A 25,345-nucleotide genomic window follows, 5' to 3' on the forward strand; every position below is an offset into this window, starting at 1 on the left:
AGGCCCTCTACTCTACTTGAAAAATCTTACCATGTTTCTCCAGGCAGCATGCTGTCCCATTTTTCACAATGACTATATCAGAAAATTCTCATTCCACCAAGTCTCTCCTTACTTCCCCTTTTAACCTTGCCTCCCACTTCTCAGGAAAAATAGAAACTATCAGATGGAAACTCCCATCAGCTTTTCTCACAAAATCTACTTAAAACACACCTATCTTTCTCTTCTAATAAAAGGCATAGATATTTCTAAGACCAGTAAACACCAGATCCTGTCCTCTTCTGCCCTCCAAGAGACTGCACGATCTGTTATCCCCTCTTTCTCATATTTTTTTCTCTGTTGGCTACTTCTCACTAGTGTTTCAAATATCCTTAAATCTCTCTCATTGTAAGTAAATTTACCCTGAACTCCACATAACTCTCCATCTATTCACCCATTCTCCCTTTTTCATTTATAGCCAGATTTATTAAATAAGCTCTCTTTGTTTGCTGTTTATACTTACCTCCTTTTTCTCTACCTACTGCAGTTTAGTTTCAACCCCCATTTACCCAAATTGTTCTTCCCAGTGTCACCAGCGATTGCTATAGTGCTAAATCTCAGCGTAATTCAATCCTGATCATCCATATCTAGGTAACATTTGACACTGTGAGCCATTCTCTTTCTTAAAATCATCTCTTCTCCTGGTCTCCAACACTTCTTGCTTAGATGTATTCTACCTCTCTGACTATGTCTTATCATATCCCTCCCTACCCTTCTGCATGGGGGACTTCATCTATTCCCACAGCTGAATTATACTATACTTTGTGACTCTGACAGTGCCCCCATGACTCTCTAGCATCAGATCCTTTCTAAGAGACCCAGGCTAGGAACTTAGTGGACCATCAGGCACTTTCAGACTTAGTGTGTTCAGTTCAACTCCTGTAACTTACCCCCCTGCCCCCCACAAAAAAAATCCTTGCCCCATCTGTGGTGCTCACTGTGTACCAAATTGGACATCAGTAACAAGCCAGAAAACATGGCTTTTATTCCTTTTACTTTCAGCCTATCACCAAATCTTACTGATTCTCATCCTAAATTTCTCTTGAATCTGTCCTTTTGTCTCCCAGCTCTCTTGCCACCATTCTAGTCTAAGCCAGGTGTCACTCAAAGTGCTGGTCTCTGATGTTACCAGGAGCTTTTGCCAAGATACAAGTCAGCATGCTTCTAGCTATAATGTGTGATTATTGATACAGATTCTGACATAGATTCCTTACCTTCATGCAGATAGGTTTGGGCTGATAGTCCATGAATCAGTTTGAGTAAAGCACTGATTTAAGCCATCATCTCTTAAATCCTTACTTCATTGGCCTTCTGACTCAGTTCACCTATTTTTCCACAGAGTACTAAATGATCTCAACTTAAAGTCCTATAACTTCATTCTCAGTGCCCTTCAGTGACTGACTTTTGTCGTTAGTATAAAGTCCTCAGTCCTTAACATGGCTTACAAAACTCTTAATCAATCCTCAGCTTGTCTCGCCTTTTACTGACTTTTTAAAATAGCTTGCAAATGCTGTATTTTCTCTGATTTCTCAGGCTTCCAGCTTGATGTTCCATTTGCTTCTATTCCTTTTTCTTTGTCTTTTTATGTCCAGCTCTTCCTGTCTTCTTTCAGGTTTGCAAGTCTCAGAGAGGTCTTCCATAAAGTTCCAACTACCTTATATCCCTTCTTTTCTTAGTTCTCACTACCACACATCAAATTTATAATTATTTGTTAGATGTCTGTATTTTCTGTTTTACTGTAAGTCATGTAAGAGTGGGTACCTTTTCTTCTTTGTTCTCTGCTGTATTCTTAGAACGTAGCACAGTGTATGGCACATTGTAGGTATTAGAACTTTCATCGCATGTCACAACTCTCCCAGCATCTGTTGTGCTACTATTTTGCAGTCATCCTTGTATATCTCAGTATATTATGGAATGAGTTGGTTCTAAACTTTGTAGTTCAGTGCTACATTTTTATACTTGTTAAAACAATGGAGGTTATATAAAATTATAGCCAAAGAATACAAGTTTAGAAAGAGAATCTCAAGCCTACCTCTCCTAGTGACAGTTGTTCCATATGAATGGGAGATGAAAAATACAACTTAAGCACTGGAAATTCAGTTAGCCAGCAAAGTGTACCTTTAGGTTTTGCAGAAGAGAATTTATAGTGTTCTTCAAAGTATGGTCCAGAGCCCACGTAGGTTCTTGTCATGTAGATTGCTTGTTAAAAAAAAAAAAAAAAAAAGGACTCTTAGGTATCCTGACCTAAGAAGTCATAATCTTTGGGGATGGCAGCTGAGCACTGTTTTTGGAAGCTCTGGGAACCACTGCTGTGTAAAGGAAGCTTGAGTGATAGCGCCAATGAAATTCTTTTTTTATACTAGTTAAAATTTTGGGCAGTTATTTTCAGTTAATTGGAAAATTTTGCCCCCTAGCATTTTGCTTTATAAGAGAATAACAGCTTGGAAAAAATTTAATAATGGAGGTATTAGTGAGGGTTGGAGGGAAAAATTCAACAGTCCTGAGGATTCGTGTGTGTGTGTGTGTGTGTGTGTGTGTGTATTCCTAAGGTTCATATATATTTCAGTCCAATTTCTAAAAAGGTCATGCAAAGACGTACTATTAAAATAATATAGTTCTAGATTTACATCCCTAGTGGATCTTGGTCTATATAAACATCAGGTTTAATCTATTGATGTATTATCAGAAGAACTGTCATTTCATTTTCACAGTGACTTATAGAGCTAAACATATTTTTCATTTCTGAACTGTTATTTTATACAGTAAATGTTTATTCTTCTAATGAAAAATTAACAATATATTCTCCTGTTCTTTAGTTTGTTTTAGGCTTATATCCAGCTGGAGTAGAAATGTTGATTATATAGGACCAGGAAAAAAAACCCGTAATAATCATAACACCAGCATATGTCTTTTATAACTCACATTGTACTTTCACATATGTGATCTTTTATTTAATCCTCAAGGTAACCTTGTGAGGATCCTGGCAGCCATTATCATCTCTGTTTTCCAGATTAAGAAAGATCCTGAGATTCAGAGAGGTTAAGTAACTTGTTCAAGATGACCTAATTGAGTGTAGGCTTTCAGCTCTAGAGCTTGCACTCTTCTATTCCCAAGCTTTCCTGGGATGATGTTCTATTTTCTAATTCAACAGTCCATTTTGATTCGGGTTGAACACCTCAAGTTAAGGAAATAATAGTGTTTGCCCCATTTCATGGCAATCGCTATTATGCATTATAGTGATACTTATTTGGCTTGAGGCACTTCATAAAATGTGACATCAAACAAAAGTTACCTTATAAAATTACACCAATTCTTCTAAGTACTGCCATCCAGCAAAAAATGTGTATGTATAATAAAACTAAATTATTACGTAGACTATTATGGTGTGACTTTGGCAGGACTGACTATATTTGTAATCTTTATTTTTTTAAATTGAATTATTTGCAGATTTTTTCAAATTAAAAGCATTAGCATATTTGTTTACCTGGTTGTATTTTAGATTTAAGTAGCACTTTCTATTTAAAGAAGATGGTATTTGTGGAAACGAATACATGTACAACTGGGACAACAAAGAATGATGTATGGTATTTGATCCCTTTCCTGGTGTCTTTTATGTGCAGGTCTTCATTGTTGGGTTTTATTGTCGAAGTCCTGTTTCTTGCTAATTTTCATTCCTTAAGACTGCTGATATACTTTATTCACTTTTACAGGCCCTAGATGGTCAGAATATTTATAATGCTTGCTGTACCCTAAGGATTGATTTTTCCAAACTTGTGAATTTGAATGTAAAATACAACAATGATAAAAGTAGGGATTATACTCGACCTGATCTTCCATCTGGGGATGGACAGCCTGCATTGGACCCAGCTATTGCTGCAGCATTTGCCAAGGAAACATCCCTCTTAGGTATGATTTTTATTGTCTATACCACTTTTCTCCCATTTTGCCAAATGGGAAGGTGCCTGTTAAACTCCAGTAAGTATAATGAATCCCCCATTTTGGAATTTAAGAAATTGTGTTAGGTTTTATTTTTATTTTTACTCTTTTTTTTAGATAAGAGGCATTTGAATGCTGTTGGGAGGAAAACCTAAAGTGTTAATAAAAAATCTATTAGCTGTATTCCTTTCACCATCCTCATTTTCTCTCCCAAAATGAAAGAAGAAAAGCTCTCATGAAGAAATACTGTTGAGTTCTTATTTCACGTTAAATTTGATGTCACACTGTCTACGTCTAAGCCCAGGTTTAGAGTCCTTGTGCATATTCTTTAGGGCTAATCTGATTGTTGTAATCCAGCACTGTATAGAAACAGTGAAAAGTGAACAGGTAAAACATGTAATGGAAGTAGTCATAATGGATTTTATAGCCTGTCTGTTGAACAATTTAAACTGGGAAGAATTTTCTATAAAATTTTTTTGGTATTCACATTTTGTCTTAATCATTTATATTTCACCTCATTCTACAATGGATTTGACTCAAGAAAATGCAAAAATTTGCAACTCCTAGTTGATGGAGTGAAAATGAAGAAAAAATAAGGGAAAATGTTATTTTGCAAATAAAATGAGTGAATGATTTATAATTTAAGATGAAATTTTACAGTTTTATTTGCTGTGTTTGGGAAATTCTTGATTTCTTATATATTTGTAAGATTATCTTTAAATCAGAGTTTCTGTCCATATGGAAACCAAAATTGATGAGTTATAAACTAGCTCTTAGAGTTCAGTTTATGTCTCTCAGTCAGAAAAAAAAAAGCATATTATAATGAAGTAATCTTGCAAGTAGATACATATTTACTATAGATATATAACAATTGTGCTGTTATAAATATGTAGTAAATATAAATATGTAGTAATAAACATGAACAGAGACACCTTATGCACAAGAGAAGCAATTGATGTTTGAAATTAATTCTGGTAACTTCAGACAAAATTGACCCTTTATTTTAATTATCTAATACATCTAGCACAAGCCATAATTGTTTATCATGATTTTAACAGATTGTTAAGGTTAATAACATTCTTTTCTGACAGAATCTCTTATCACTGTGTGGGCTTAGTTTAAACCTTTATTCCCTCAACTTGGCTTGTTGACTATTTCATAGTGTACCGTTTTTAAAGGTAAAGTCAAGAGTGAGACAATCAGTGATACATGATCTTTGCTTATAATTATTACTGTAGATTCTTAAATTATTTACTGATAGAAATTGTATTATTTTGTACAAGAGAAAAAAAAATCAACATTTATTGAATAACTCCCAGGTCCTAGGCATTGTACTAGGCACAGTAGTTCTACTGGATCAGATACGTTATTTAATCCTTAGCACAAAGTAGGTAACATCAAGATTTTACATACAGTTTCTGAGAAGTTTAAAAATTCACATCCAGCTCTTTAAACAACTTAAGTGTAAAATGTCAAGAAATTCCGGGTAGCATCAAGCACAAGACCAAACAATGACTTCCTTGTACTCGAAGGAGTTTTGTGCTTTTTGCCCATTTGGATATAGTTAGATGTGTCTGTGTGTGTTTGGATTCTGGGTGGAGTCCTGGTTAGAAGTCACTTGGGTTCTTCAGGGAGTTCATCACTGTTTTCCTTGTAACCTCATGGCCCTGGTGAAATTTCTTTTAAATAATAATGAAATGTCTGAATAATAATGAATTGTATCTTCCTCTATACTTTTATTAGTCATTTTTCAGGTGTTCTGCATTTTTTGCATTAAAAGCATGAGTAAAGTTGTTCACTAAATAAATTTGTCTTCATCTTCTAGCTCTATTCTGAATATTTCAGTATATCTTTATTTCTGCAGTGTGCTTGATAAGAAAGATGAAGGTGAAGATATATGAATTCACCTTTTTTTACTAAATAACTTCATCATATTAAGTATCCCCAGATATTTTTTGAATGTTAGATGAGTTAAAAGTTTCAAAAATCAAATAATGGTATGGACTCTGGTAGTTTTGATAATTTACAAGAGGGGTAACCATTTTTTCTCTTATTTTCTATGTAAATACATTATTTTTGTACAAAATTAAAACCACACTGTGTGCAGTTCTGTGTTTTATTATAATTGTTATTTTAGTAAGAATTTTAAAAAAACTTAATAGCTTCTTAGCATGCTAGTGGATTTGTAGTACTTGAGAAAGCACCTTTATCAGACATTTAATCTAGTTCCATACTTTTTATTTATATATATATGGCATTTTGATAAACACCCTGTACATAACTTTTTTGTCTTTCGGGTTATTTCCTGAGACTAGATTCCTAGTGCTAGATTTATTGGGTCAAAGAAAATGTTAGAGACTCCTGATTCTTACTGCAAATTTCTTTTTAGAAGGATGATACTAAATTAATATGAATGGTATATGAGGCTGGCTATTCCACTTTTTTGCCTACCAGCATTGAGTATTATTTTTTGGATTTGATAGGATATTAATTTGGTAGGAATAGGAATGTGTCAAATTATTTTAATTTTTATTATTTTATGAGCTAGCTTATAATTTTTAAGTGCTCATTAGACATTTACAATTCCCTGAATTGGTTGTCTAGGTTCTTTCTATTGGGATGTACAATACATATAAATTGTGTATTAAGGGTATTCATACTTCATATGAGCTGAGTCTTCAACTTGATTCACAATATTTTAGACTAGCCAGTTTATAGAAAAATTATTTTTAAATAGTTTATCTCAATCCCAAAGTATCCATTTATTGGACATGAAGTTAACTTTTTTCCCCCACACATTTGTGGCTATTGTGATCTTTATAAGGAACCTCTTATGCTTTGCCTTTTAAAGTAGTTTTCAAACATCCTTTATAGTAATAACATCCAGTATTACTTTAGTGAGGTCATGTCTTCTGGAATGGTAACTAAATCTTTTCTATGTTTATTTGCCTCCAGTGAAATTAATAAGTCAGGTGACTTCAACATACAGCAAACTAGTGTTGATGGGATCCATTTCCTGCTGAGTCTTCCTCAAACAGTACTTGTTCAAAATGAAATAATTGATCTCCCTTTATTTTAAAGATTCTGTAAGAACACAAGTACTAAGTGATCCTTCTTTTCTGCAAATATTTAGGGGGATTAACTTTACCTTGTATAATTTTTATATTTAAGAACTTGACTGAATTTGCAATCAGTATAATACATTTTAATGGTTTATTTTACACAGTAATTTTTTAAGACTAGCTTTTATACCTGGCTTTTTTTATACCTTTTCTTTTTCTTTTAGTAACTAGGGATTACAGTGTCTCAGAAAATGTAATTTTTTCAAGAAGGAAGACTGAGGGCTTTGTAATTAATTAGAAATCTGACATCTAAATACATAATCACAAACCTGTCAGACTATTAGTTATTCATATATTCTACTTCATATAACAAAGTGATAAAAATCCTTGAGATTTATAAATTGAGACATCGTTACTATGATCATTTTATCATGTTTAAGAAGTGTAGTTAATTTATTAAGGGGTGGATCACTTTTAGAAAAATTGCTAGAAGTAATTTTTCATGATCATGTTGTCTACCTTTTAAAACTTAGGGAAGATAATGTGTACAAAGAATACTTAATGTTAGAGCTTTCTATGCATTTTGAGTTGAATAAAGTGGCAGTCAGCCATTTCATCATATGGCCTTAACAGAAAGGCAAACAAATTTTTTATGAGAAATCTATTGACCTTAAAATAATTGATAATTGAGAACAGTTATAACAGACCTTTTGTTCATAAAGGTAAATCTGTACATAGAACAGTATCTCCATTTTCTGCACATTGAAATCACCAGGCGGCCCTACCCTAGACTGAGAATCATAAGTAGTGAGTCCTAGGAGTTTGTAGTTTAAGATCTCAAGATGGTTTTACTGTGTAATGAGAGTTGATAATTACTGTTACAGAGAAAAGTTTGTAATTCTTAGATGCTAAATTTTAGCTTTTTAGCTAGCAAAGTTAAGGGTGTTCTCAAAAAAACTTCTTTATAGCTATTGAACAGTATTTTATACTTTGTTTATTCATGCCAAGTAAATATATCTTGGTATAATTGTTCTGATAGACTATTGTTTAGCTGTTAAATTGAATTTGGTTTTTTCTATGTGTCATACATAAAATTAATAAGTAAACTTTAAAATATTCTTTTAATGTTATTTTTAAGTGATTTCTGAAACTTGTTACTTTTGAATGGGTTATTCACATGGTAATTTTTAAGAGCTTTTTACTGTTAAAGTTCAGTCATCATATAGCAATATAGTGAATCCCACATTCGCATCATCTTGATTTAGTAGTTTCTACACTTGTTTTATCTTTTCATTTTTTCTATTGTATTTTTAAGCAAATCCTTGACATCATGTCATCTCAAACATTATCATAGTATCTTTAAAATAATGACATTTTCTTATCAAACCATAATATGATCATACCCATCAAGTTTGACAGTGATTTCTTAATGTCATTGAATACCCAATCCATGTTCAAATTTCCCCAGTTGTCTCAAAAAATGTATTTTGAGAGTTGATTTGTTCAGAATAGGATCCTCTCAAGGGCCATACATATAGCATTTGGTTGTTATTTCTCCTAAAACTCTATTAATCTGTGGTAGTCCTCTCCCTTCATCTTCACCCTCAGTTCCACTGACTTAATGAAGAAACCTAATTATTTTGAGAAAAAGCCCTACTGTCTTAATTGGTGTGGCTGTTTCTTTGTAGTGTCACCTTTAACTTGTTCCTCCATCCATTGCATTTTTTATGTAAACCAGAAGTTAGCTCCAAAAGCTTGATTAGATTTAGGTTCTGTTATTTATTTATATTTTTCAAGCAAGAGTACTTTATAGGTGTTCTTGTGTTTCATATTGTATCTCAGTTGGAAGCATAAAATATCTGGTTATCCCACGTTTGGTGATGCTTCAAGATGAATTGTGGTTCAGGTGGTGACATTCTGATCCTTCCATTGTATTTTTCTACTAATGGTTTGACTTTCCACCAGTGATTTGTGCCTTAGTTTATTTTGTTTGGGGTTTGTGAATGTTGCCTTCCCACCCTCCCCAATTCACGTATTTCTCTACATTAATTAGTTGAAAATCTATATAGAGTTCTCCTTCATCGACTAGGGCTGTTTACCTTGTAATACAGTTTGTACAGGACAGTTAAATTCTTGCATTTATTTTTTTGGTTTTTGGTGGAAGAAATTGATGCCCAGCTTTTGTTTTTTCATTAATTATTTAAACCAGTGTGTATGAATGGGTACAGCCTAGATTCTTCACAATACTGCTTTAAACTTTAGAAACTGCAGGTTGCCTCCAGGTTCTGGTAGCCCCAGAGTGATTTGAGATAGTGACTTTCGTCCAGAGGTGAGCTGTTTTGTTTATTAACGTAATAATTATTTTTTATTTTGGTCTTAGCCAGTGGTCCAGAAAAGGGAATGGGTGGTGGATAAGGGACTAAACAGAGTTAATTAAAATTTAGATCTGTTTCTCTCAAGAAGGAATTTCATCCCCCTAAAATAAAGAACCAGGAAGCATTAGTATTTCCTTACTAAACACCAATAGAATGTAAATCCGTTCTCTCTTGTAGCTAATTGTGAGAAAAAAAATATCTACAGATAAGAGTGTGAGTTGTTTTCTCAAAGGATTAAAATCCCTTAGGTGGTGTTTTCCTTGTATCCGTGTGTATGTGTAGTCTGTTTATACTTTTTAAATATGATTCTATAAGATATGCAGTAAAAACAAACATCGTTAGTGAAACATTGCTATCTTATATATGCTATTTCAGTAGAGTGATGAGGGGGAGAACTGCAAAGCTAGACTAATTAGAAATTAGTATGTAGCAGTGAGCTATTAGAGCAGTATTCATATATTTTCTTATATTTAAGTGATGCCTTTGTTTTCCCACGTGTTTTTAGAAAATAAGATATTTACTCGTTGTCTTTTAGATATTATTTAATAAATTTAGGCTGTTTCAGTATCCTCCAAGGTGAATGCCATTTGGAAATTCTTACTTTGTTTTTCTACTGAACCATTCAGTAGCCACAGAGCTTAGGAAGAATAAAATTATCACTTGGTATTTTCATGAATTTGTAAGGCTGCTTTCAGTTAATTATTGTGCTGTGTAAGCCATTAAGTAGGCTTTTCTAAAAAGAAATGCTGGTTGAAATGAGTCTTAAGGATACTTTGTACCAGTTTCTAAAAAGTGGGGTCTTTTAGATGATTGTTATTGATAGAAGGAATTAGCTGTTTTTTCTACCACTATTTGCTTTCTCTATAAAAATTTGTATCCACTGTCAAAATGCCTAGATCTTTTGGGGGTAATTCCTGTGATAGGAATAAATATTTAGAAAATTATTAGTTTAAAAGGAGTTGCTTAGGTGCCACCTTAATTGTTACAATTCATTTCATATATTTTGTAGGAAAAACACATGAAATACTCTGGCTTAGAATGAAATTGTCTCAGTGCCTGGAACCAAAAGGTTATCTGATGCATATGGATACTAATCATTAGCCATTTCTTGAATATGTATTAAGTGCCTACATCATTCTTAGCCCTTGTGAGTTAATCCTCACATTATCCCTAAATGAAGTTATTCTTACCCTCTTCATAGATTTAGAAATTGGGACACGAAAAGATTAGCAGTTTGCTCAGATTCCCATAATTAGTGAGTGGCCGAGACCGGCATTCTGGCAGTCTGGCTCCCAAGTTCATGCTCCTAACCAACGATTGAATAAAATATACTATAGATTAGCTGGGCTTTTTAGCCTGTCTTCTTTCCCCTATGGAGTTAATAATAGAACAATGTCATACATCTAGTAAATACGTAAGTCCTATAATTTTAATTTCCCCCCATATACTAAACCCCCCCCCATATACTAAGGTGTTTTCTGTTGCCAAGAAAGATTGTTTTTTTGTTGCCAAGTCCATTCAGTGTTTAACCTGGTTATTATATGATTGCAAAACCAAAAGTATTGTTCATATGTCCCTTCAAAATTGAATCCAAAATAGAGATACATATAACATACAAACCAAAATATAGTAAACTGAATTTATATTTTTATGTTTTCACAAAATGTACACTAAACTTAAAAACCAAAATCTTAATTTTAGCAAAGCCCTAATCTATAATATCCCATTATAAGACTGCATTATAGCAAAGAAAATTGTCATAAAATCAGACTGAATAATTCATCTACTGCAGGCACATTTACAAGTCATTGTCCAACAAACATTTTAGAAATATTTCCTAGAAATATTAACATAGATTTTTAGAGTGTATCACTGAATGCCATAACATTAAAATTTTTTTAAAAAGCCATATAATTAGAAAACCAGTATTTTATCATGTTCAATATCAATCATATTTTTGGCCAGAAGTCACATGAAAATACCTGTATAACTCAATGTTCCGTAACTTTGGCTTTCTCATTTTATTTCTGTTTTAACGTGTAAGAAGTAAGAAAGTATAGAAGTTAAGTTGAAACTTCTCTACATGTGTATTCTTAGAAAATGATGTTGAGTTCTTTGGATTATTGAACTATCCTCCATTTTGCTATGGCTGAATTTTTAATATATTAATTTCTCAGTCTTTAAAATGTTTATTTTAGAAGTAATGAGCTGAGATAGAATTGTTCATTTAAAATACCTGTCAGTGGACAAAATTTTAACTTCTAAATTGTAAATTAACTTGAAGCAGTAACCTTTAGAAAGTTTAACTCTGAGTCCTTTTTAAATAATATTTGAATGAATGTGTGTTAAATCTGGAATTATTTTTGTTTTCTCAGCAAGAGAAATGTGTTGGTGGTAGTAGCATACTTCGGAAGTATAACGGGCCTCAGGTGTGATATGAACATTAGAAGAAATAACGTTACCATGTCGGTGCATATTTGCTTATTCGCCAGCATTCTCAGATATTCCTGTTGGGCTAAAATGTTATTCATAGACTGCCTTTTAACTATTCAGGGTAAAATTTTCATATGAAGTTCTTAATGGATGATCATGTAGACTTTGCTTGAACTAATCTGTTAGGTTCACCCGTTATATTCTCAGCTATGGTTTTAAGAAATTTTATTTACCTTCATTTTCAAGACAGTCTGTCAGATATTTGAATTTATCCTAGTGTTACTATTCATATTTTTCAGGCTAAACAGCCTGAATTTAGTAGTAATCAACACTAGCCTTTGGATATAAAAGGTAGGTTTAAAGTAAATCAGACTGTAGATTTATTCTGAAAAAGTGTTGGTTTTTAAGAGTTGACAGTTATAGTATATCTAAGACAAAGGAAAGCCTTTCTAAAGTATGTTACTATTGCTTCTGTGACTGATAGAAGAATAACTGTGTTTGTGACCACAGTCTAAAATGTGCCTCTATCTAAAGCAGGTAAAAATTAGGAGATTTTCACTAGTTCCTCTAAAGATACACCAAGAAAACAGTAGATAATATATAGGAAATCTCATTTCGATTCTTCTCTTGATTTTTTTTCCCTAAGTTCTTTCTAACTTCATATTTTGCTTCCCTTTTAGCTTCTGTGCTTTTTTTTTTCCCCTGTTGATCTTGATTTCAGTATAAAGGTGTTACTTTTTGAGTTTACGTTTCCTCTATGCCCCACTTCCTAGATATTTCTGATACCCTTATTAAGTAATTACCATGAGCATTTCATATCTGTGGAAGAATTCTGCCTCACCTCAGTGGCATCCTGGTTAATTCATTCATTGAATTATTCAGCATTCATTTTAGCACTATGCTAGGCACTGGTTTAAAATCTGGTGGAGGCAACAAACATCTGAGTAGCTCTAATGTGAGGCAAAGTGAAATCTGTAATAGAGTTGGTGTGGTATTAGAGCATAATGAAATGCATAACAAGATTCATTATCTGAAGGAGTAATTGGGAGGGTTTTATGGGCCAAAGCCATTTGATTTGGATACGAATAAGAATAAAAAACAGCATGAGCAGATGTGATAAAGTATATATCATGTTTAGGGAGTGACAAGCATTCAGTTATTAGTAAGCTCTATTGAAGACTGGAGACTATTAGTCTAAATAAGATATAGTTGTTGAATCTAAACCAGGGACATGAGAATAAAAAGAAACAAATATGGAAAAAAGTAAACATAAAAGTAATAGTACTTGGCACCTTATTGATTATGAGTACTTATGAAGAATTAAACTTGGGGAGAAGTCCACTAGACAGTAGGAAATTCTGCCTACAACTTGGACAATAGTTCTATGAGCTTGTGAATTGGGAGAACAGATGTGTGATATATTAAAAGCTTGGCTTAAGATTCTTCAGGTATAAGAGGGCAAGAGGATTAATGACTTGAAAAGTAAAATTGAAACTTAAGCAGTAAACATTTATATTGTGGGGAAAAAATAAGAAATTGAGGGATGAAATAAATAGGATTAAAATTAGAAGTTCCTGTTCAGTTCCGTAGTTCCCATATGGTTATTCATGAGGGTGGGTATAAATCAAATTATTATGGATTAAGGGTATAAGAAAGATTTATTACTCTTTGAAGAAGTGTGATGTAAGAAAGGAAAGAGAAATGGAATGGTAGTTGGAGTAGAGCAGGGCCAGGGAGAAATGTTTGCATTGAGGAACCATGCATAACTGTATGGGCTCCAAAATCCAGATGTCCTGAGTTCAAAATCTGTCTCAACTTCACTGTCTTGGCCTCCAAATTTGTAATGGATATAATGACAGTGTTACAAGGCTATTGTGAGGATTAAATGTGTTAAGTGAAGTTTGTATAGTGCTTGGCATATAATGAATGTTCACTTCATATTAACTAGTATTTGGGTTTTGTGGGGTTTTTTGAAGATTTATTTATTTTAGAGAGCACAAGTGGGAGGGGGAGAAGAAGAGGAAGAGAGAATCTCAAGTAGACTCCGCGTTGATCGTGGAGCCTGACACAGGGCTCGATCTCAAGAACTGAGCCTCGTGACCTGAGAGAGATCACGACCTGAGCTGAAACCAAGAGTTGGAGCTTAACCAACTGTGCCACCGAGGCATCCCTGGTGTTTATTTTTAAGGCTAGCTTAAGTCCTAGAATTGATGGTAGAGGATTGGGTCTAGAGTATAGTGAAAATGCTGGGGTCTAAAAAATAATGCTTGCTTAGGATCATTGTGAGAACTAGAAGGGATTATCATCAAGCTCACATAGAAACGTAGGGGCAGAGCTGGGGCCAGAACTGAAGTCATCAGCTATGTAGTCCATGTTCTTTCCTCTCACCATTCTATGTTTTTTCTGAAGAAAGGGAAGAGGGAAAACAGATGAAAGAAGGGAGTACTTTTGAAGTTGGTTGAAAAATTTGAGGAAATTCTGATCTTATTCTTAGACTTTCTGAACATAACAAGATTGAGAGTAGGATGTGGGGCTTAAGTCTGGTGGCTTTGTAGGAAACCTTGAAAGTAGACTCAGATATCAGGTAATGTTACATACCAAAATGTTTATGGAATCAATTTTTGGGTGTGCGTATGTGTGTGTTCACTCTAGTGCTTGCCTTGGCAGCACATATACTAAAGTTGGAATGTTTTCACTCTAATACTTACCGAGATGAAAGCTTAGCCAAAATACAAGATTGGACTTATCTATGTCTGGCATTGAAGAACATCAAAAAAAACACTTAGCCTACATTGTAAAGTCAAGCCAAGGAAAAATAGGGAACTAGTCAACAGAGAGGCCAAAAGTGGGTTCAGTGATTGTGTGGAGTAGGAGAATTGAGAAAGATGAAAGAATGAAGTCAGGAAAGGGGATTTTAAATACTGGAAATGAATGGCATAACAGATAAAGAGAAAGAAAAAGCAAAGATGTAGCAAGAGAAGTTGCTAAAATGGATTGATGTAGTAAAAGTTGTCAAAGTAGAAGTTTTAAAGAAATTGTGAACCAAGGGTTGTTTGACATAAGATAATGAGCTGGTAGAGAAGGAGGAAATAAAGCCAGGTGCTAAAGTCTTTCTGTGATGAGAGAAAATGTTCTAGTGACCTGATGGTGGTTTTGATGAGAAATGATTGGATGCAGAATGTCTTAATTGATGGTGGTAGAACTGCAGTATGAAAGTAACATTGGGTGGTAGGGTAGAATGATGAATAATGCATCCTTTTTCCTTCCTTTGGGGAAGGGTTTAGGGAGATAAAAATGACTTTTTGAGAGGGTTATGAGAAAAGTTTCATTAGGATAAAGCAAGCCTTTAATCAAAAAGTTTCTCTAAGGAACACATTGAATAAAAATGCAATTGTTAATGATAGAAAAGAGCATGGATTCCAGCAGGCAAAATAAGGAATTGAAAGGAAGCTGGTAGAAGAGGAGGAATGGATTGTTTCAGGAAAGAATATCGTTTGTCATTCTTGTCAAAAGTGAAAGTTTCAGTTTCAAATCATGAAGTACATGTTGTAAAAAACTGCCCTTCCCCACCCAAGACCCTGTACTTTATGAATTAGAAAGGGCCTCGAAGTCCCACCCCCTGTCCTCTGTTCAGTAATACATGAGACAACTACCAGATGTCTTGAACAGGGTAAAGAAGTAAGACCAAAAGAAATGTAATCAACTTTGGATAGAAGTTTTAGAATGGGAAATGAAGGGATAAAATAAATTCTGTATCTTTAAAAATCATGGATAAAATTGTCATAATCAAGAGGAGCCTAAGGAGACATGACTACATGTAATATGAGATCCTGGAACAGAAAGGGTATTAGATGCACACCAAAAAAGTCTAGACTATAGTTAATAATAATATATCAGTATTGGCTGATTAATTGCAGCAACTATACCATACTAATGTAAGATGTTAATAATAGAGGGAAAAGGAAGTACCCAGGTTATATAGGAACTGTATAGAATCTTCAATTTTTCTGTAAATCTAAAATATAAACCTTATTTTTTTTAAAAGATTTTATTTATTTATTTGACAGAGACAGCCAGCGAGAGAGGGAACACAAGCAGGTGGAGTGGGAGAGGAAGAAGCAGGCTCCTAGCGGAGGAGCCTGATGTAGGGCTCGATCCCAGAACGCCAGGATCACGCCCTGAGCCAAAGGCAGACGCTTAACGACTGCGCCACCCAGGCGCCCCCCCCCTAAAATATAAACCTTATTAAAAATCATAGATAAATGTGTGAATGATTTAAAGTTAACAAAAGGTTTAATTCTTCTGAGCAGGATTAAGGATGTCTAATGTGACCTTAAGGGAAGAGGGATAGGTAGTTATATCACTTCATGCCACTGGACTTTGTATCATATACATGGCTGTGTGTTCATCCATTTTAGTGGAGGAAGGGTTAGTAATAATATGTCAGAACTAACATGAGAAATTCATTAAATTGCTGAATCACTCAAAATATCTGGGTGGCCCACCTGATGAAGATCATTTCACATGGAATCCCTGTGATACCTTTATATGGTAAACTGCCATACAACATTATTTTATCGTTACAATAATCCTGGAGGTAGAACAGGCATTTTTAATCTCTTATCATCAACATGCATTAGTAATGTTTTTTCCAGCATGCCTACAGCCCTAGCTAAACATGTAAATCTTCAAAATTACAGCTAAAAATAATTTACTGGAGCCAATGTATGTAACATGTGTTTATACATTTTTTACAAAGGGAAGATAGTAAGTTTATTGACCTATAGCTAGGAGTAAATATGAAAAATACAATACAGAATTTTTGGTATGGTATAACATTATGGTATAAATAGTGCATCATGAAGTATTTTGTAGGTTGTGTTTATTGTAGAAGACATTTAAGTTAAACCTAAATTTTTTTTCCTGATAATAATTTTTCAGAGAAGAACGTACTGAGAGAAATTGTAGAATCTTTCATTAGAGGCTTTAAAAGTCCAGTAAAAACTCAAGACTAATTCCAGTGATTTAGAACTGTGTATAGATGGCTTAAATAACTTTTCTAAGTTATCAGCCTGGGGGAGGAAATAGTGGAAGAAAAGTATATGCTAATGGCATCAAAGACAGTGACTGCCCTAATCTCTTAAAGTACTCTTACACCATACTCTGGGCTTCCTAAAATGAAGAAAGATGACTTGGTAGGATATATCATAACCTGACACACTAACACAGTGGCCCAGATTATAAATGGATAAGTGATAATAAATGGAAAAGTATGGAGATATGAAGTAACATTTGGATAGTAGTAACAATAGTAGGGATCTCACAGCTTACATTCCACTTTTTGCTAAGCCTCCCATTACCTCCTCACCTTAGAAGGAGGTAAATTGCATCTCCTTTGAGCCCATTTTCTCACTAGAAAATTTGCAGTCTTATTGTTACTAAAGGGCAATGTTGTTTAATAAAGGGTGGCATTTCCTGGCATTTAAAAAAAAAAAAAAAAGACTTGCAGATCTGTCACAGTAAAAAAGACTGCAGCCTGGACTTTTAATTTTCAGTTACTATTTTAAATGAGTTTCAGTTCTCTTTTAATTCTCAGTGATCATTTTTCCATAAGTTTTGTTGTTTTAAATAATATTGTGCCACCAAGTTACCTACCTTCGTTATATAACCCAGATTTCAACAAGAAATGTACTTCAAAACAATTATGTCTTGAATATTTAAAGTTTCTTTGAACAAATTTCCTATCACCTTTGAATATTTTGGTGAAGTTTTCATGAGATTGTTGAATTGTATATTGACATTGTAGGGATGTATTTCAGAAGAAGCTTTTCTGCAAAAATGAAGTATTAAGCTTAGACTGTCGTGTTTAGATTGATATATCAAATTTAGGTAGATTGGTATTTTATATTTCATGAAGTAATAATTTTCCTTGAAATGTCAACAGGGAAAGACGAGTAATAGATGACTTAGAACCTACGTTCTAAGTGTCAGTAGTGTGTAATCTATCTGCATGTCTCACGTTCTTTTTTTTCTTACCTTTTTTTTTAACATAGCCATACTTTATGAAGCATTTTCTTTGAAATGAATAAATGTATTTTTTTTAATTCCTTAGTATTTCTCAAGAACCACATATGTACAAAAAACATCATACCAAGTATACATGGCAGTAGTCACAAAATATCTAGAGATCTCTCGGACTGTAACAGTTAAAATCAAAACTATATTCATGACAATACTAAAATATTATTTGTTTTTTGACTCTTACTCTCACTAGCATACATTGCTCTGAAGGCTAATAGAATATGTGATCATGTGTTCTTGTTCTTTGTAAAACAGGTCTTGGCTTTTATTTCTGATATGTTAAATATCAGTTGATATAACCCAAATAAACAAAAGGTCTTTGTGATCCTCAGTCATTTCTAAGAGTGTAAAGGGGTCCTGAGACCAAAAAGATTGAGAACTTTTTCAGTGTGGGGATACAAAGTTCAAGATAATTCTATTAGATAAATAGGAGTATTTTAATAAACAGAAGATGGCGGTAAGAGTCAGAAGATATAAAGGGAAAAAGCTAGGGATATAGGGAATTTTTTAGATTAATTTTGGTATCTAAATATAATTAATTGTTCAGTTGTTTGGTTTAGTGAGCCCTGAAAATTGGTAGAATTGGAAATGAAACCAGAAATTAAACTGATTTAATTTTTTTAATGTGGACAAGAGCTGCTCAGATGTCTTTCTTTGATGGATTAAAAAAAAATCTTAAAAATCTTTTATTCTTAAAGGAATTTGAGGATTGATAAATGAACTTTTTTTTTCTGCGTCCCATGTATTGTTGTTGGTGTTTGTTTTGGGCCACCGACCGGATCCCATTAAGACCAAGGAACTTAACAGAATTTTAAGTTACTTTTTCCACTGAAGAGTAGCCAATTAAAGGCAGGGAAACAAGGGAATGATTTGACAATGTAATGCCTACATCTGGAGTTTCTGCCACTGTCGAATAATTGTGTTATCAACTTTAGTTGAATGCTATGTACATTCAGCCACAACTATCTAAAAAATACTTTCAAGGAATGCTAATTAAAGGAGGAGGGGGAGGGCCATTTTCTAAGAGTGTGCAAAACCAAAATTACTGTGAGTGATTTAATTTAACATGGGGAAGTTTGACATGCTGTAGAATAGTTGGTTAAAAAGATCCACACTGGTGGATCCAAAAAGGCATCAAAGACTACAAAGACATGACAAGTTTTTATTTTAAAATTAGATACTTGTTTCTGGGATTTACTTTTAAAATAAAAGGATGAAAAAATAATAAATACATAAAATGGATGAGTGGAAGGAACAAGATTGGCCATGAGTGCCATGAGTTAATACTTGTTAAACCAGTGTGATGGGTATGTGGGGTTTGTTATTCTAGTCTTTTTTTTTTTTTTTAATGTTGGATATTTTCCATAACAAAGAGTAAAATCTAAAAAAGAAAATAGAGAAATAAAAAAAGGGGAATCTGGAAAAGTGGGCAAAAAGCACTAAAGCTCATCCTCAGAAAGATTGAAAAAATATTATTCCGCTGTTGTACTGCTCAGAGAGAAGAGATAAAAAGAAATTGGAGGGAAAAAATTTGTAAGTCAGAAACTGAAGAGATTAAGAATTTTGAATCTTAACCCTTCAGACCGTCAATGAAATCATAGTTTCTATAAAGTAAAAAAAGAAAAAAAAAAACCAAACTTGGCCAAAATACTAGATCTGAAACCAAAGGCAACAGCACATCCTTGTCACATACACAAGAAGGCTGGTGGAAAGAGAAAAGAAGAAATAAAACATGAACTTACCGGACAACAGTACTAAGGGCCATTTCTATCCAGGTATGTCATGAATTAACTTCGTGTAGGTTGGATGTTTCATTTTTCATGGAAGGAGAAAAATATAATTCATTAGTGAACTAGTATTTATTGAGATATAAACTGGTATGTAAGAATTGAAGGGAGGGAAGGATTTTGAGTTTATTCTTAATTGTAATGTGGATAAAAGATGGTGCGACAAAAGAATTCTTTCGTGAATAAATGACTGGCATATCTTAAAGATGATAGAAGAACAGTAAGACTGGAAAATAGAACAATAGAAATAAGAAGGAAATGTTAAAACTGGTAGGCAAAAGATAGGAAAAGACTGAAAGAGAAAGCTTGCATGTTAACAGTGACATTTTCTCAATCTTCCTATTGGGGAAATGTTGTATTTGAGAGATTTGTTGTGTTCATTATAACTACTTGAGTGTGAAATTAAGGCAGATAAACTTGGTAAGATTTTCTTTAGGTCATTTGAATGAATTAATTAAATAATGATGTTCCGGGTGATATGTCTCCAAGAACAGAAGAACTTACTATATTGTTTCATAAGCTGTAATTGTCTGCAAGTATGAGTTTATGAAGAAGATAGCACTTGTATAACAATGTATTGAGTTATTGTTGAAGATGATATTTTAGATGTGCCTTCTTGCTATAAACCATGGAAGTGAATTTTTCAAGTTTCTGACTTAGAAAATATATTCTTTATGCTTTGTTTGCTTTTCCATAGGAAATGGAATATTGTATATTTAATTTTTTAGCATACTACAGGTATGTACCTTAGCCCTAATATTTAATGATTTCATTGAAACCAGTTAATTTTCTCTAACTGCTACATTATGAGCAAGCCATTTTTCTAAATGTTACAAAAATTAACTTTCAGGAACCATTTGGAATGGTCAGCCCTAAGCCATGCAGCCATCGTGCTTAAATTGGTTTTTGTAAACGACTTGTGTGTGTTTCGTAAAATATGCTTTATTTTAAAATTAGGGCTTCCTGTTGCAGCTGTTCCAGGAGCTCTGAGTCCTTTGGCTATTCCAAATGCTGCTGCAGCAGCTGCTGCAGCTGCTGCTGGCCGAGTGGGTATGCCTGGAGTCTCAGCTGGTGGCAATACAGTCCTGTTGGTTAGCAATTTAAATGAAGAGGTTAGTAAAATAATTTTCTAATGTTTATTCTTTAACTCCATTTCATTTGTGAAAGTTTCTCATGTTTATTTCATTTTGCACTTGCCTTTCTTTTTATGTACATTCATTAGTCAAAGTATTTTATGTATGTTTCTACTTCTGAATAAAATCTATGTACTTGTTTAGGTAATATTTCCTTAGTCATATCTCTTTATATATATATATATAATTATTATTATTATTTTAACTTAACTACCTATTTTTCCTAAGAAAAATATGGTGAAGTACTATAGTATGGCTTTTTCTTTTTGTTGTTCTCAAAGGCAAATGTGATCTAATTTGCAGATTTAACTGTAAAACAATTTTGTTCTTTGCCTTTTCTAATTATTTGCTTGTTCATTTCATGCTTATGTGTCATTGCATTTTTTTAAATCTTATTTTATGTGAACTACTCTAATACATTTTTCTTTGAAGGTTCTTCCAAAGATCTTGACGAGGCACTCTTCCAGTCTTTCTTAGTAATTTTTTCTTTGCAGTTATTAGTCATTGTCTTCTAAAAATATTTTTCAACTTTATCCCCCCCTTGTTAAATAAAATTTATTGCTGAGTTATTTTCTTTAGTTGTACATTTTATGTCTGGTATATTTTATTTTGATTGCTATGAAAGCTGGTATGAAATGTGGGAAGCTCGATGTATCAGTTACAATGTCTAAATATTTCATTTTTAATTGGCCTCTGTTAATACGAACATTAAGCTTATTTTATCATTTAATACTATTGTCATTCACAGTTCTGCATGCTAAAATGTTTGAATCAGAGTGCCTTTGTTTTTCTTTTAAGAATTTTGCCTGCATTTCATAACCAGCCATGCTTATGCAGTTAAAGTTCAAAGTTTAAAATTCCTGTGCATGCTTTCCTTCCCTATGTTGAGATGAAATGCTGTAATTTACTCTTTGATATAGATGTACTTTACCCATATTTGTCTTGGATGACTACATTTTACTCAGTTTTTCTTGTACAGTACATAAACCAACCATTTTCTGACCAAATTCCTGCATTTCCTATGTACTGACCTATATTTTATTTTTTTTTTGTTCCCCAATTCCTTATTTTTTTCTTCTGCATTGCTGTTTCCCTTCCCCATTTCATCCTTTTCCCCTGTGTGTTCACCTTCCCTTTCCTTGTCTTTTCCCAAATGCCCATTCCCTTCCCTGTCTTATCCTTTATTTTCCTTGTCCTTGTCTTCATTCCCTGTCTCCATTCCCTATGTTCATGCTTCTGTGCTTGAACAAATGTTCCTCGGACCAACTTGCCCCAATTAACCGCCTTGAACCATGATCCATGACCACCTCACCATTCTGCGGGAACCACCCTTCGTTATGGATGATCTGTTCATCTCCGCTCTTCCTCGACTCTTCTCTCTTCTTGTCTTACGCTGCTTGCTCTTCTCTCCTTCTAAAGATGGTTACGCCCCAAAGTCTGTTTACCCTCTTCGGTATGTTATTGTTAGCACTATACTTTTATTATTGATTTGATTTTTGTTTCACCTTAATTCTTATTTGTAGCTAGCACTTTGGCTTAAAGTTGAATAGTAAATCTTTTGCTATTTTTCTTTGCTATTTAAAACTCTCCATAGACACAAAATTTGTTTTAATGCATGCTGATTTATTTTGCATGGTCTTTAATTTAATATCATTCACATAGCTTTGAGGGTTTATCAAAAATTATTCTTTTCAAAATTCACTGTTCAAAATCTTGATCTTCTTTATTCATTTGTGAGAATGATGAGTTTGAATGAGTGATCATGTTGATGTCTGAATGTTTCATTAATATGTCAGAAAGATAATCCTCAGCTGACTTGCATGTAAAATTAATTCCATTTTTGGATTACCTCTCTGTGGCTCCAAAAAAGGTGTTTATGGAGATGTGCAGCGTGTGAAGATTTTGTACAATAAGAAAGACAGTGCTCTGATACAGATGGCCGATGGAAACCAATCACAACTTGGTAAGATTAAGCTATGTGTTATCTATACATCTTTAAGTCTGAATCTGTTAATAAAAACAAACCCCTTTATGGCAGTAAGAAACTGTTTTTTTTTATAGCTGGGCTCAAAATGTCATGTTAATTGTCATATTTTAATGTATTTATACATGATAAACATGTTTGTGTATTCTGCTGTCCTCTTACCTAGCCTCAAGTACAATCTAATGGAAAAAGGTTTGGGCTCCAAAATGGCAGTAACAGTTTCACATAATAATGATAGCATTTATATTAAAGATCCTTAGTGTATTTCTTTCCTGGTTACTCTTTACAATAGAAGTTAACTGTTCATTTGGTCCATGGAATCCTGGTTTTAATTATTCTAAGTATTTGTCTAAACTTAGTAATGGAAAGAATCACATGGAAAATGTATTTTAGAGGTACCAGGTTTCTACAAAATGAAAAACTTGTGCCACATGCACCATTGTTAATCCCTTTTGGAATCTTAAAATGTACTTGAGTCAAATTACACATATATTCTTTCTTAGGTAAATATTTTAATGTACCATTTGACTTTAGATACAAAGTCAGATCACATAAATTTGGAATACAACTGCATATTCACAATGTGGTAAGACTGTAAATATCATGTTCTTAGCTTATAATTCTGTTCATTGAGATTAACGGATGATGATGCCTCATATTGGTTGTTTCCACGTTGTTAATTCTGAAATTCGTTATTTTTGATGTAAGGGCGGTGTATTTTTGCTATTAACACCCAGTGAAACTCAAACTTGAACAGTGTGATATATTTGGCCTTTGGTAACAGAAGTAAGTTTGAATTTCATTGTTTCTTACCAGCTATCATGGTAGCTCAGACAACATATAAAACTATACATCTGGCTCTCCACTTTTTAAAATGGAGAGATCTATCTTCAATGAAAGATTTATAAAAGTGTTAATCATGTCCTAGATGCCTACCTTCTGCTGCTTTGTATACTTCTGTGCTCTGGTAGGGGTAGTCATGGCCATTGTTTTTATGTACATTGTAAATAGCATCTTAGAAAGCATTAAAGCTTTCTCAAATGTTTCATTTTTTTTCTCATCACCCACAGTGTGAGCTGTGGGTGGCATTACCCTTCATATAAAGTATATACAAGCATCATGGTTGAGAAGTACCTGAGGTAGAATGTAACCAAACTCTTCTGGATACTTTTTATATAAGGACTATTTTAAATAAGTCACATTTTAATTTTTGTTATAGTTCTATTAGTTTCCTTGCTGCTAAAACAAAATACCGCAGACTGCATGCCTTAAAAAAAACAGAAATTTACTTTCTCAGGTGCCAGCAGATTCAGTTTCTGATAAGGGCTTTTTTCCTGACTTGCAGATGGCTAACTTCTCCATGTGTCCTCCCTTGGACTTTCCTCTGAGTTCTCTGGGTTTCTCTTCCTCTTATAAGGACACTAGTCTAATTGGATGAGGGCCTCATCCGCATGACCTCATTTAACCTTCATTATCTCTTTAAAAGTCCTGGTCTTTTGATGGTCATATTGTAGGATTAGAGCTTCAGTATATGACTTTTGGGAGAATACAGTTCAGTGCATAATAGTATTTACATTTGTAAATCTTTTATGGCTGCTTTTTATAAGATCTTTTTTAATAAAGCTTTGACGTGATTTATAGTTTTTAAACTATAATAGTAAATAACATTTTTCATTGCTAGATTTTGCTTTTTTGAAGTAGATGACCATAAAAATATGTAGATGACCATAAAAATAATGGCACACCATTAATGCCTTTAATATTGAAAAAGAGAATTTTTAAAATTTAATATGCTTTATTTCTGGGCACTGTTCTTTTGTTTTCATACGACTGTTTGGAAATACTCATTGTTTCATGATACAGGTAGTTTTTTTTTTATGCTTAGGCAGTGGTATGGGGGAAATAACAGAATTAAGAGATCATAGTGTTTAATTGTGAATTAGATTGTTGCAAACCTCAGAGGCCATGTTAAATCATTTGAGACCACAGTTTTAAAATTTGCAAACATTGATTTTTTTTTAATGAAGATTCTACCATCTAGTGTTTTCTTAAATTGGATGTTTTAATAATTTGTATATATTATCTTTAAATGAACTTTAACAGAAGTTTAACAAAATACCAAAGAGTAGTAGTTCCTTCATGTTAAACTGGTTTTTATTTATTATATATAGCTGTCATCTCAAAAGTAAACTTAGTTCTTCTTAACAGATCTTTATCTACTTAATTATATCTTATCAAAGTGTGCTGTGAGTGGAAATCCTGTAACTCTGTTACGATATTTGAATAATTTTTAAGTATGGTTATATATTGGCTTTCACAGAACTACCCTATTCTGAATAGTGAAGAATTCTCAGTCACACTTTGAGGTCTTGCTGGTCTCCCAAAAGAGATTTCAAGAGATCCCCTCCTTCCCCCAAGGAGGGAAATAGCAAATTGTATGGAGTATAATGAGGAAACAATAAATTTAAAAATTATGATAGAATCTAAATCCCTATGTAGCAATAATAACAACAAATGT

The 25,345-nt window shown here is 33.3% G+C and overlaps 1 protein-coding gene across 4 annotated transcripts in view; it reads left to right on the top strand.

Annotated features, from left to right (window-relative positions):
- The window catches only part of PTBP2 (polypyrimidine tract binding protein 2), a 75,628-nt gene that overhangs the window by 44,612 nt on the left and 5,671 nt on the right, over positions 1-25,345 (top strand). For 2 of the 4 annotated variants that reach the window (XM_045801719.2, XM_045801720.2), the window contains exons 8-11: positions 3,747-3,942; positions 20,668-20,822; positions 22,263-22,296; positions 22,714-22,806. In XM_045801719.2, coding sequence (XP_045657675.1) covers positions 3,747-3,942; positions 20,668-20,822; positions 22,263-22,296; positions 22,714-22,806 — 478 coding nt within the window. The remainder of the gene's footprint in view (positions 1-3,746; positions 3,943-20,667; positions 20,823-22,262; positions 22,297-22,713; positions 22,807-25,345) is intronic. The other 2 variants (XM_045801721.2, XM_045801722.2) reach the window with 1 other exon arrangement.

The sequence above is a fragment of the Ursus americanus genome, chromosome 12 (genome assembly GCF_024610735.1).
Source record: "Ursus americanus isolate L20-20 chromosome 12, mUrsAme1.1.p, whole genome shotgun sequence".
NCBI lineage: Eukaryota > Metazoa > Chordata > Mammalia > Carnivora > Ursidae > Ursus > Ursus americanus.